The following is a 14,073-nucleotide window of genomic DNA, read 5'->3' as shown; positions in this document are numbered from 1 at the left end:
CTTCCCAGCTATTGTCCTGCTGCTTTATCTTCCACACTATGGGAATATTTTACCGGAATACAAAAGAGGATCTAGCGCGAGACAGTGTTATGGAGGAGTAAGGGGCGTATCAAAGTGGGGGAGGTGGCTGAGGAGGCTTTGTTTACCATGGATAAAGGAGGGTTTATTTATTTGGATGGAGTTCAGGCTCAGCTGTAACCTGCAGTCCCCAGAGAGGTGGAAGAGGCATAGAATAACCCTGCCATGCAGCACCATGATGGATTGGTGGCAGACGGCACATGGCGGCGACAGGCAAATCCATCACATATTAATACATGACATATTCCAGGGTCTTCATCTTTTCAGAAACTTGCAGTAGCTTCAGTATGTAAGGATAAAACACTAGTGTCACAATGAGTGTGGCACAAACCGCAGACCAGTAAAATACGAATACGGCCACGAGCATCCCGCACTTTCCACAGGTCACATTGTGGAAATGCCTTTCCTGGTCTGCAAAACGGACAAGAACAGGACATGTTTTATAATCTGCGGAACGGCTGCACGCACACGAAAGAACATGGATCACATCCGAGTTATGTATGCATTCTTTGTGGGCACGTGGATCTGTATACGATCTGCTATGTTTGTCCACATCCTAAGATCTGAAAATGACCTGGAAATACATTCAGGACTTTTCCTATGGTGTATTCCTCCAGGACTCCAATATTAATTACCCATCTTCAGTTCAGGTCATCAATATCAGTTCGCCAGGTCCAACGCTGGAAACTATACAGTGGACAGGGTGCTCCATCCGGTGTGCTGGTGTATTACAGTTCACTTGGTGGGGTAAAAATGCTAATAAAGAAATGAATTACAATTTTTGCCACAAAAAAGTACTTGCACCAAAACTTGCCACTTTTGTACACCAGAAATCTGACATCGAAAAATGACACACTTCCCAGAGTCTTCTCTGTTACAATCCACTCTGGGCTTTGCTTTAAAAAAAACCTGAACAAGAAAACCCAGCCTTACCGGTCAGTGGTTTTAATGGTTAAAGGGGTTAGCCATCCATTGGGGTTTTTTGGCAACACCTCACCCCTTTCCTGGGCAGACCTGCAAAGGGAAGCATACTTACCTGCTCCCCAACGCGGGTTCCTTCGCCTCGGCTGCCTCACTTAGGTCCCCTGCTGTCCGCTTTGATACTGCTGCAGCCAATTTCTGGTTGCAGCTGTGACCTCCTCATCCCCCCACATCACGTAACCAATGGACAAGACGCAAGAGGAGCAGTGATTAACTGCAGCGGGTCAAAGCGGATGTTGACAGTAGGGGACCTGAGTGAAACAGGAGTGAAGGAGCTGGGCCCTAGTGTTGGGGAGCAGGCAAGTAGGCTTCCCTTTTCCAGTCTGCCCAGGAAGTGTTGCAAAAAAAAAGAAAAAAAATGCTAAAAAAGGTGGCCAACCCCTTTAGGGCTGATCAGAGTATATTAAGACGCAGTCACATGTGGCCATTTCATTCAATAAAAAATCCCTACACAACAAAGTTAGATGTTCAATCTTTCCCAGCAACCTACTGTAGCTCCACTACTGTCACATGAAGGGTTGACATGAGGTGACATCCCACAATGTGACATGTGGAAAGACCAAACAAATCCTAAGCATATTGGAGAGATTTAGACAGAACCTTGGCTAATAAATGTATGTTCTGTCAGGGGCTTCAGTCACAGACTCCCGTAAAATAGCCAGACAAAATATCACAGAACAGAAAGAATTGGTGTAGGCCACAGCCTCTGTAAAGCCATATCTAAGGCTATTTTCACACTAGCGGCAGGACGTTCACCCTGTCGGATCCATTCTGCCGCTATTTCGCCGTGCCGCCGCTCCGTCCCCCATTGACTATAATGGGGACGGGGGCGGAGCCCCGGCGCAACACGGCGAAAGGCCGCCGGACTAAAAGTACTGTATGTCCGACTTTTTTGTCCGGCGGCCTCTCACCACGAACTGCCGTGCTGCGCCGGAGCTCCGCCCCCATTATAGTCAATGGGAAAGGAGTAGCGGTCCGGCGAAATAGCGGAAGGACGGATCCGACAGGGTGAACAGCCTGTCGGACCCGTCCTGCCGCTAGTGTGAAAGTACCCTAACATGTCTTCCTTATTGTACATTAAGGCCCTGTTCCATCTTGGCTAAATTCATACAGTGCACGCAACAAACCTATGGAACTATATACACTTCGGCCATCAACTCCTATTCTACCAAAGATATATTGTAATTATATACACACACACACATATATATATAGACACACAGAGACACCATTGATGGATCCGTTTACCACAGGCTCATGCAGGTTTCCAATAAAATAAAAAAGAAAGTACATTTCTTCAGAGCTGATGTATGAGGCTTATCCGGCAGTAGGGACAAGTGGCATGATGTACAAGAGCAGGGTTGAATTGTTGCACTTTTCCTGGACCTGTGGATTTGGCTAGCACGGCCTATACATGCATCTGCAGCAGCGCCATCTCTGAACCTGCTCCTCCGGGTACATCGCTTCCTCAACAGGAAATAAACTGTTGCACGATGTGTGTAATCTTGTGACATCAACTTCTGTGACACCGTCCGGATACTTCAAAGCATCTATAAAGATCCTAGGTTTCTCCTAGAGCAGGGATGGAAAACCACAACTCCCACCATGCCCTGCTGTAGGCAGTCTGGGCATGCTGGGAGTTGTAGTTTTGCAACAGCTGGAGGGCCACAGGTTAGCCATCCCTGCACTAAAGGATTAAACCAGCATGGACCGCGAGCAGTCCTCATGGAAACAGCATACAGGTGATACACTAGGAGGAGAAGGTCACAGTAAGGCTACTTTCACACTTGCGCTGTTAATTCCGGTATTGAGATCCGGCAGAGGATCTCAGTACCAGAATTAAACGGATCAGTTTTGATTCTGCACATCAGGATGCATCCGTTCCGTTAGAATGTGGTTGTACGAAATCAAAACTAAAAAAAACAGATCCGTCACGAAATACCTTGAAAGTCAAATGGGTGACAAATCGTTTTTTTTAGGCTCCTTAAAAAAATATGTAAAAAAATAAAAACACGGTCACCGTTGACTTACATTGTTTTCAGTGCCGGTCCGTTTTTGTAACCGGACACAAAACTGCAGCTCCGATCGGTTACCATGGCAGCCAGGATGTTACTGAAGCCCTGGCTGCCATGGTAACCTCCCTGCTGCTGTGTGCACTATGCACAGGGCAGCAGGGAGAGTGTGAAGTCCTGTTCACCATAATAGAGCTCTATCAGGGTGAGGCCTCATGCACAGCGCGGTTCCTGGCATTATGGACCGCAATTTGCAGGCCCCAATGCACGGGCAATGTCAGTGTGCAGGCCAGGACGGATCGAGACCAATTCAACTTGAATAGGTCCATGATCTGTCTGCACCGCAAAATAAAAACACTTTTTTTTGCAGTTCGGAGGCACAGACAGAAACACCACGTGAATGGGGCAATATGGCCACGGCCGGGCAACGGCCTGAATAGGACAAGGGTTCTAGCCCCTAAGGAGGCTAATAGCTAGTAAATAAAAAGCAAAATGAAAAGTAGAAAAAATTTATATTAAGTTTAAATCACCCCCTTTCCCAATTTCACATATAAATAATAAACAAACATATTACATATCTCCACGTCAGAAAAGTCCAAACTATTAAAATATATCTCCTATGCGATAAACTCTGTAACAGAAAAAAAATGATAATAAAAACCGGGTGATTTGCAATTTTTTTGTCACCTTGTCCCCCCAAAAAATAGGACAGGACTGTTCTATTATGGGCCGGACGTACCATAAAATGCGGAATGCACGCAGCTTTTTTGGTGTTTTATTTTTTTCGTGTGGTATCAAGTATCGCCATACTTTTTTATGGTAAAATCGAATCAAAATTTTAGTATGGTAACAATCCTACACACATGGACATTTTCCATACGGGAGAGGTTACCATGGCAACCAATCAGCTTTCTATTTCCCAAAGTGTCTCTGCAAGGCCTCTTTCAGACGGGCGTTGCAGGAAAATGTGCGGGTGCGTTGTGCATTGTAATGCATTTTGCACTCACGTGAGAAAAATGGCGCATGTTTGGTACCCAAACCCGAACGTCTTCACAGAAGTTCGGGCTTGTGATCGGTGTTCTGTAGATTGTATTATTTTCCCTTATAACATGGTTATAAGTGAAAAAAATAGCATTCTGAATACAGAATGCATAGTAAAATAGCGCTGGAGGGGTTAAAAAAATATATATATAAAATTTAACTCACCTTAGTCCACTTGATCGCGCTGCCCAGCTTCTCGTCTGTCTCCTTTGTTGAACAGGATCTGTGGTGAGCATTAATTACAGGAACAGGACCTGTGGTGACGTCACTCCGGTCATCACATGATCCATCACCATGGTAAAAGATCATGTGATGGATCATGTGATGACCGGAGTGACGTCATCAAAGGTCCTGTAACTGTAATTAATGCTCATCACAGGTCCTGTTCAACAAAGGAGACAGAAGGAGATGCCGGCTGCGCGATCAAGTGGACTAAGGGGAGTTAAAATAATTTTTTTTAACCCCTCCAGCGCTATTTTACTATGCATTCTGTATTCAGAATGCTATTATTTTCCCTTATAACCATTTTATAAGGGAAAATAATAATGATCGGGGCTCCATCCCGATCGTCTCCTAGCAACCGTGCGTGAAAATCGCACCGCATCCGCACTTGCTTGCGATTTTCACACAACCACATTCGCTTCTATGGGGCCTGCGTTGCGTGAAAAACGCAGAATATAGAGCATGCTGCGATTTTCACGCAACGCACAAGTGATGCGTGAAAATCACCGCTGATGTGAACAGCCCCATAGAAATGAATGGGTCGGTATTCAGTGCGGGTGCAATGCATTCAACTCACGCATCGCATCCGCGCGGAATACTCGCCCGTGTGAAAGGGGCCTAAGGGTACTTTCACACTTGCGGCAGAGGATTCCAGCAGGCAGTTCTGTCACCGGCAATCCGGACGCAAACGGATGCATTTGTGAGAAGGATTCGGATGCGGATCCGTCCGACAAATGCATTGCAATACCGGATCCGTCTTTCCGGTGTCATCCGGAAAAACGGATCCGGTATAAAAAGAATTATTCACGCAGACCGGAAAGCCAGATCCGTTTTGCCGGGAACACTTAATGCCGGATCCGGCACTAATACACTTCAATGTAAATTAATGCCAGATCCGGCATTGCGGCAAGTGTTCAGTATTTTTGGCCGGAGAGAAAACTGCAGCATGCTGCGTTATTTTCTCCGTCCAAAAAACGTGAGAGGGACTGAACTGATGCATCCTGAACGGATTGCTCTCCATTCAGAATGCAATAGGATAAAACTGATCAGTTCTTTTCCGGTATTGAGCCCCTAGGACGGAACTCAATACCGGAAAACTTTAACACTAGTGTGAAAGTAAGAAAAGGGGTAAAAGCCAGCTCACCCATATTAATCCTGTGGAGCGGTGCACGGAACGGACCCAAGCCAGTCCTGGAGTATATCCACATGAAAAGAAAAAAAAGAGGCTCCAGCACCAATTGTAGACGTTTTTCCGGTCCCAAACTTTATTCACCAAATTTGTTCAGAGTATATACAGCATACAGTGGCACTGATTCCCACTCTTCCCCAGTTGATTTACGCGTTTCGAACGATGATGTGCTTAGGGAATCAGTGCCACTGTATGCTGTATATACTCTGAACAAATTTGGTGAATAAAGTTAGGGATCGGAAAAACGTCTACAATTGGTGCTGAGCCTCTTTTTTTTCTTTTAGTGTGAAAGTACCCTAACATGAGAGATGGAATCTGATTGGTTACTACATGTGGGAAATACACGCATACCGAATTTTATTGGGGTTTTACGCTCTTTAGAAATTCGATAGATCATCAATATCAGATTGGGAGCTGAACTGCAGTACCCCAGCATGGCCACCAGTGGACGGACCTTCTGTCTCCAATGCTGTCGGCTGCTGAAAAGAGCAGATCACTGATCGGATATTCATCAATATCTGAAGGGTGGAAACCCCCTTTAACTTTGCTCATCTCTAATTTGAAAAATTGCTAATCAAAATGATACAAAATCTATCTCCTGGAGCACCAAGGGGCTGGCCCCACTACTCAGGACACTGCCCTAAGACCCCCAGACATCTGGACTGGCCCTGTCGATCTCTGGGTACACCTGGAGGTGGAGGAGGCGCTCCGACCTGAACAAATTCGATTTGATAGAATCCATTCACTCATCTCCATTTTTGATAAATCTCTCAGTCTTTGGCCTCATGCACATGACCGTTGTTTGTTTCCGCGTCCGTTCCGACGATTTTAGCGTTTCAGATGCGGACCCATTCATTTCTATGGAGCCGTTGAAAATGCAGATAGTCCACCGTTATCCGCGTCCGTGGTTTCAGTCCGCCTCAAAAAATATAACCTCTCCTATTCTTGTCCGCAAAAAACTATTAACGGACCCATTCAAGTCAATGGGACCGCAAAAAAAAAAATGCAGATGCACAACTGTATGTCATCGCGTCTGGTTTTTGTAGAAACAGTTGCCTGGCAACCTGTCTGCCAGACCTTGGGGCAATAAAATTCAAATCCTGGGTGGAGATATTAAAATGACACTTTTTTTTTACCTTCCTTTTTTTGGGGGCGGTCCGCAACGGAAACACAACAGAAACAAAAACAGCAACAGACAACGGATCCCCAATTTGTGGACCGCAAAGAAACTGACGTGTGCTGGCCTTTCGCAAATGAGAACTGCAAATGGCAACGCAGCTTATTGTGTGAACATAGCCTATAAATAAAGCATTCTTCCACTGATTTTTTCTGAATCCTGTCCACTTGTTGGTGCGCAGTGTGACAGCCTTAGTACCACACGGCTCCACATAAGCCTAGCCGGTCTTTATTACTGGGCTCAGTAGCCATATTACGGCAGGTCTAGCGATAACACACAAGGGGCGGGAAATCAGCAGCAGCGGCAACAGCACACCGAACAGCATCACCTCACACACACCAGTACATACGGGTCTCAGAAGTGGGCCCCGGTTTGCCGCGCTTCGCTGTAGCCCACGTGATCTCCGCACCTCTACCTCCGCCGCCAAGCAACAAGCGATTCGCGCCCCCGGCCAGTAAACACTGGAGTAGACGCTTATTGGCCGGGGGTCTGCTCATTACTAGAGGGGCGTCACTACCGAGCCATTGTGTGAAGCGAAGGCGTGCATAACAGCGGAGGGGTGCGAGAGTACCTGCAACAGCCATGTTTATGTGGGGGGGGACCTATACAGAGAGACATTGGCTTGTGTGAAGGGGGACTTTATGCTATCAGCCATATTGAGAAACATTCACTCCCACGTAAACATGTCAGTGTTCAGGTGGCTGCATGAGCAGCAGGTTAATCTCCGCCAGCCCGGAGTTTGTCCTCTACTGCCGCCACTCGGAGACTCTAGGAACTGCACCGCCTATTGCGTTATCTATCGGATCTGGCGCCATTATACAGTCAGCTGGTAAATCGTCACGCGATATGACCATTGTGTACGTGTAATGAGCAAAGATGAATTGAAGTACTCACCAGCAGCAGCAGGGCACAGGATATTGGGTCAGGACAGGTGCATGAAAAGACAAAAATATATGGTTAATCCAAATATTCCTCACAAAGATGTAACAACATTGATGCAGCAAACATGATTATCAGTCAAAAGTGCATATGAGTGTCCTTACATACATGATGTTTTTATTTTTTTGTGGTAAAAAAAAACTCCAAACACATTTTTACCCACTGGTGTTTGGGGGTAATTTACTAAGTACCAGTTCACGCTTAAAAATCAGCACATGTCTTTTTACACAACCAATAGAAATATATGGATCCACAGAGTATCACCAAAAATACAAGTACAAAAAATTGAATAATTAAATAATTTACTCTGGATCCATATATTTCTATTGGTTGTGTGGTTTATAATATATAGGTTTAATACTATTGGACAGGAAATATTTTGGGTAGCCCCACATGTCTTTTTAACCGCTTTTTATTTTTTTTTACCAATGGGTTTAATACTAAGCTGAATTTTCTGCATCAGAATTTTAAGCAGATCTGTGCCAAAAACACGTGGACTTACACAGAGCTGTTTTTTTCTGCTTCCCATTTTTTGCAATGGGAGATTCAGCGCAGATTCCGCCCCAAGATAGGGCGTACTGCATCTTTTTTACATGTGTAAAAAATTAAATAAAATGCCACTTCCCATTAAAATGAATGGGAGGCTGTTTTGTTGTTCAATCATTTTATTAAGGTTGGATATGTAACAACATGTACAAGTACAATGTGGAAATCAAATCACACAAATATTATCAATAATAGGGTTACACAATCTGAACATAGGTGATCGTACATTTACTAAACCCTCGACAGAGTATTTCCTGAAACCTATGCGTGAACATGTAAACGAGACATACGGGTCAGACAAACTCAAACAACACACATAAGGGTAAAGACAGACAACAAGGTATCTTCCCTAAAAACAAACAGCATCATTCTGAGATAACCGGAGATGAACTGGTCCGTTCCAGCCAATCAGAAAACTCCTGGGACCCTTTGAACAAAAGCCATGGCGTCCATAATTTCACATATTTCTGATCTAGTCCTGCATCTTCAGCAATCAATTCCTCCATTCTACGCATATTCTCGAACGTCTCTAGCCATTCCTTCATCTTTGGGACATCCTGAGATTTCCAATGTCTCGGCAACACCAAACGAGCTGCCTGCACAAAAAAATCTCAGGAGGCCCTTCCTAGCTACCTGAATGGAGCCGGCAAACATTGATAGCAAAGCTTCCTCCGGAGTCCATACAGTTGTCGAGCCCGACACATAGTTGTACAACTCGTTTAGAGCAGACCAGAAGGGAACAATTTTCTTACACTGCCACCATATATGGAACATTGTACCAACCTCCTCCAAACATCTCCAACACAAGTCAGAGCACTCCGGAAAAAAGGAATGTAGAATAGCGGGAGTCCTATACCACCTAGAAAGGACCTTAAAATTCTTTTCTTGCCCCCCACAGCATATGGAGGACTTGTGAGACAACATAAATGATTTCGCCCATTGATCAGTAGAGAATACTTTTCCAAGTTCACTCTCCCAGGCCCGAACGTAAGGCAAGGAAGAGGGAGGTCCAACATTCTCCTGAAGCAGCCCGTACACCAGAGACACTAAATGGGTAGGTGGAGAAGATTGTAAGCATACTGCCTCAAAAGGGATTCAGATCCCTAGCAAGAGCTTCCAACGATCCTAAGGATAGTATGAAATTCCTCAGCCCATTATACAGAATCCACGCCCCTTTATTCCCACAACCTGGCAAGTCATCTAAAGTACGGATAGAGGTCCCCGAGATCAGTTGACGTACTCTAATACCTTCCTCCTTGCGAAAACTCAGTATTTCCCTCCTACCCCTACCCAACGGGAAAGCTGGGTTATCAAAAATTGGCGTCATAGGACTCGGGAAGGTCGAGCAACCTAATGCAGCCGCACACCTATCCCAAACTTGCAGCACACCAGCCGTGATAAACGGGAGTCCACCACTACGTGAATTTTTGGGTACCCACAGAAGATTTTGAGGGGGGACTTCTATCTCACTTCTCTCAAACCCAACCCACCTCTTGTTGGAACCGTTATGAAACCAATCTAATATGTACGCAAGAATTGCCGCTCTATGATAAAGCTTAATATCAGGGACACCAACTCCACCCCTGTCCTTAGCTCTGAAGAGGAACCTGATCCCCAGCCTAGGTGACGCCCCAGCCCATATAAAATCTAAAAACATAGATCTCATGGTTTTGAAGAACACACACGGTAGCGGGATGGGGATGGTCCTAAGGAGATATAGAATCCTAGGGAGTACATTTTTATTGCGTGTATTCTACCAAACCACGACAAGGGCAAATGCTTCCATACAGCAAGATCTTTTTTAATCTCCTCTATTATTGCAGAAAAATTCAGCTGATATAGATTCTCTAAACGGGCAGGGATGGACACCCCCAGGTATGATATGTGATCCGTCTTCCATTGAAACGGAAAAGCCTGTTTCAAGGCTTGCACAGTGGTGTGTGGAACCGTGACATTCAATATCTCGGATTTGTGGAAGTTCACTTTGAAGTTGCTTAAGTCCCCAAATGAAGAGAATTTCATGATTTTCCTATTTTATGACGTAAAGTCATGATTTTATTAAAGACACGGAGGCGAGTATTGCTTTCAACTTCCTTTACTGTTACCATAGCAGCAAAGAATGAATATGTCAATCAAAAGAAAAACCATAGTAACCAACTCCTCCCCACTATCCCAGCATATAATGACTCCACACTCTGGGATCATCCTCTTTCTTTGAGCAGCTATTCCAACTGCAGAACTCTTCCGGAAAGTAAGCATCCCGGACTGCAACCGACAACTTGAACCTTCAAACCAAACTCTTCAACAGAAGGAGCAACGGTCTTCGACGGTGTAACGGAATCAACCCCGTACTCTGAACCGGAACTGTAGAGAAAACGACGTCTCAGCCTGTAGGGTGAAAAAATCGAGATAGACTCACAAGGCAATGGAATGAAAATTCAAACCTAAATCTCAAATCAGAAATAAATAAATAATACAGAAAATATGTCAGAACAAGCGATGGAAAAAATAAATCCACATTCAATACAATCCAGGAAGGGGTGGGAAGGGTGGGCAATACTCGCCTCCGTGTCTTTAATAAAATCATGACTTTACGTCATAAAATAGGAAAATCATGAAATTTTATCACAAGACACGGAGGCTTCGTATTGCTAGTTTAAAGCTGAGAAATGACAGAATCAAAAGCATGTGAAGCGGGACGAAAATAAAATTCACGAAAAGTGGAAACCCTAGACCAGTCCGCCAAGCGCATAACGTCCTCCAGACGGGCCCCTGAGGTCGACATGGAGGTTGCAGAGGCACTGCGGACAGAATGAGCCGTGAAGATATTGGTGTCAATACCTGCCTGACTCATGATTTCTTTAACCCAGCGCGACAGGGTCACACTGGAGACTGGAGCATAGGGTCTCCTAAAAGAGATAAATAGATTAGGAAAAGTAGGGGTACGTAGAGAAGCAGTACGAAATTCATACTCCTGTAGGCATGCAACCGGACAAAGTTGCGGGGACTGCCGGAAAGCAGGATAAGAGACTGAACGAATGCCCGTCTTGGTACGTCTGGAAATGTTAAAGAGAACCCCATCCGGGGTAAAAGACCGCGCATCGTAGTCCAGGGCCCGGACATCGGAAACCCTCTTACAAGAGATGAGACATAACAGTGTCACTAACTTCGCTGAAAGCTGGCGAAGGGACAACTGGTCATTAGGAGACCATGAGGATAAAAAATTTAAAACTAACCCCACATCCCAAGTTGTAGAGAACCGAGGTCTGGGAGGTCGAGCCAGACGAGAGCCTTTCAACAAACGACACACTAGAGGATGTTGACCCGCAGGACAACCCTCAAAACCCTCGTGTCTAGAGGATATCGCCGACCTGTAGAGGTTTATCGTACGATAAGCCTTACCGGAATCATACAAGGAAGACAAGAATGACAAGACTGAAACTACAGGGGCTCGAAGGGGATCCAGATCGCGTTCTCCGCACCAACGAGCCCAAGCGTCCCAGGCGGCTCGATAAGCCCGTCTGGTACCGGGAGCCCATGCGTTCTCCAATAAGAAAACAGTTGTGTTCGAAACTCCAGACAGCGAGCCGGAACACCCGAGATCCTGCAAGCGAGAAGGCGAAGTAAACCTGTTTGAATGAGGGGGTGGGCCTCCCCCGACGGGTCCCGCAGCAGAAAAGGGAGATTCGGAAGGAGGAGAGGAGGTTGCACCAACAGGTCCAGGACCAAAGGGAACCAGGGCTGGGATCGCCACAGAGGTAGAACTAGGACCAACTCCGCAGCTTGGTGTTGCACTTGGAGGAGAACCCGGGGAATCAAGGCAAATGGGGGAAAGGCATACATCAATGCTCCCCTCCACTGTTGTAGGAATGCATCTACTGCTTCTGCCAGAGGATCCGGCCGCCAGCTGAAGAACCTGGATATCTGGGCGTTCAAACGATTGGCAAATAAATCCACCGAAGGAGGACCCCAGCGAGATGATATAGCTAGGAATACCTCCTCGTCTAACTTCCAATCGCTGGAATCCGTGAAGTAACGCGAATTCCAGTCTGCCAACGTATTGTGGAGGCCGGGAAGATGTTCCGCTATCACTACAATGCCCTTGGCGAGGCAGAATTCCCAAAAATCCTGAGCTAGGTAGGTGAGAACTGAGGAACGAGTTCCGCCCATCCCGTTGACGTATCGGACCGCGGACACGTTGTCCATCCGCAGTCTGATACAGGTAGTGAGCGTGCCATTGGCGAAACTGCGAATCGCCAGAGACCCTGCCAGCAGTTCTAGGCCGTTGATATGGAGACGAGATTCCTCGGAGGACCAGGGGCCTCCGGTGGAAATCCCATTGCAGTGGGCTCCCCAACCGCGCAGGCTGGCGTCCGACTCTATGATCAAGTCCGGGACCGGACCGAATAAGGCCTTGCCATTCCAGACCGATAGGTTCTGGATCCACCACTGTAGTTCGTCCCTCGTCTCTGAGTCCAGAGTGATCATGTCCGAGTACGTGGCCCCAGTCCGGAGATGGGCAATCTTGAGCCTCTGAAGGGCTCGGTAGTGTAAGGGTGCTGGAAATATGGCCTGGATAGATGCCGCTAGAAGTCCTATTAGACGTGCCAGGTGTCGTAGTGACAATTGAGGTAGGAGTAGTGCATGTCGCAACTCTTTGCGAATGGATCGGACTTTGGACAGAGGGAGGTGAAGGGTCATGGAAACGGAATCTATTCGGAAACCCAGGAATTCCATTGACGTTGATGGTGTGAGGCAAGATTTCTCCTGGTTTATGATAAAACCTAGCCCTGAGAGGAGCCTGGTGGCCATGGAAAGGTGTTTGCGGAGAAGGGACGGATTCTGTGCCATGATAAGAATATCGTCCAGATAAATTATCATGCGTACCCCTCTGCAGCGGAGCCAAGATACCACAGGTTTCATCACCTTGGTGAAACACCAAGGGGCGGACGAGAGGCCGAATGGTAGGCAGGTGAAGCGCCAAATTTGGTCTCCCCAGAGGAAGCGAAGAAGATCCCTGGAGGAAGGGGCCACCGGGACCGTGAGATATGCATCCTTGAGGTCGAGTTTGACCATCCAGTCGCCTGGAAGGAGCATGTCCCTCAAAAGATGGATGCCTTCCATCTTGAAATGGCGATACTGTACCAGTGAGTTGAGGGATTTTAAATTGATAACTGGGCGCATTTGACCGCCTTTTTTCTGTACCAGAAACATATTGCTGATCACGCCTGTGGTGTGAGGGGTAGTACGTTCTATCGCCTGCTTGTGGACTAAGTCCTCTAGTTCCCTGTGTAAGAGCTGTCGGAGCGGCTCGGAGAGGTGAATGGGGTGGGGGGCGGGAAGGAGGTTTGGGGAGGCAACCAAGTCTATGGTGAAACCCTTTATGGTGTCCAGCACCCACCGGTCTGAGGTGATCTCTGACCAGGCATTGAAAAAGAGACGGAGTCTGCCCCCGACATAATCTGTTGAAAAACACATCGTTAGAGCAATTGGAGCACTTACCAACTGGTCGTCGATAGGAGGGAGCTCCACGGAAACCTCTGGAACGTCCTGAAGCGCCCCGGGAGGGGAAAAAGGAAGGCTGGTGCCTGGGATCCTGGAGTGAGGATCTGTAGTTGAAGGAGCCTCTTCCCGTGCCTCGGGAATGAAAGTCGGACCGGCCGGACAGACGGCCCCTAGAACTGCCGGCCCTATTGGAGAAACGGGTGTTAAATACCCTCTTCATGGATGTTTGGGCTTTATCTAGGGCCGTGAATGCTCCAACATATCTACCCAACTCCTTTATGAAGGAGTCTCCAAATAGAAGGCCCTGGGCATTCTTGCCCGCCTCTGATAATGCAAGGTTGGAGAGCTTTGGCTCCACCTTCATCAGAATGGCTTTACGCCGT

The 14,073-nt window shown here is 46.7% G+C and overlaps 1 protein-coding gene across 10 annotated transcripts in view; it reads right to left on the bottom strand.

The window, feature by feature from the left end:
• The window catches only part of LOC120995258 (protein 4.1-like), a 204,309-nt gene that overhangs the window by 126,437 nt on the left and 63,799 nt on the right, over nt 1-14,073 (bottom strand). The window contains exon 1 of one of the 10 annotated variants that reach the window (XM_040424347.1): nt 7,050-7,144. The exons of 7 other annotated variants lie outside the window; for them this stretch is intronic. Coding sequence is in view for 1 of the 3 variants with exons in the window: in XM_040424346.1 (XP_040280280.1) it covers nt 7,040-7,047 (8 nt within the window). In the remaining 2 variants the exon portion in view is untranslated. Of the gene's footprint in view, nt 1-2,276; nt 2,296-7,039; nt 7,145-14,073 lie in introns of those variants that run through there. 2 more of the 10 variants (XM_040424346.1, XM_040424349.1) reach the window with 2 other exon arrangements.

Source organism: Bufo bufo, chromosome 3, assembly GCF_905171765.1.
Source record: "Bufo bufo chromosome 3, aBufBuf1.1, whole genome shotgun sequence".
Lineage (NCBI taxonomy): Eukaryota > Metazoa > Chordata > Amphibia > Anura > Bufonidae > Bufo > Bufo bufo.
Note: the sequence above shows the minus strand (reverse complement) of the source record. Positions and strands in the feature narration are given on the sequence as shown.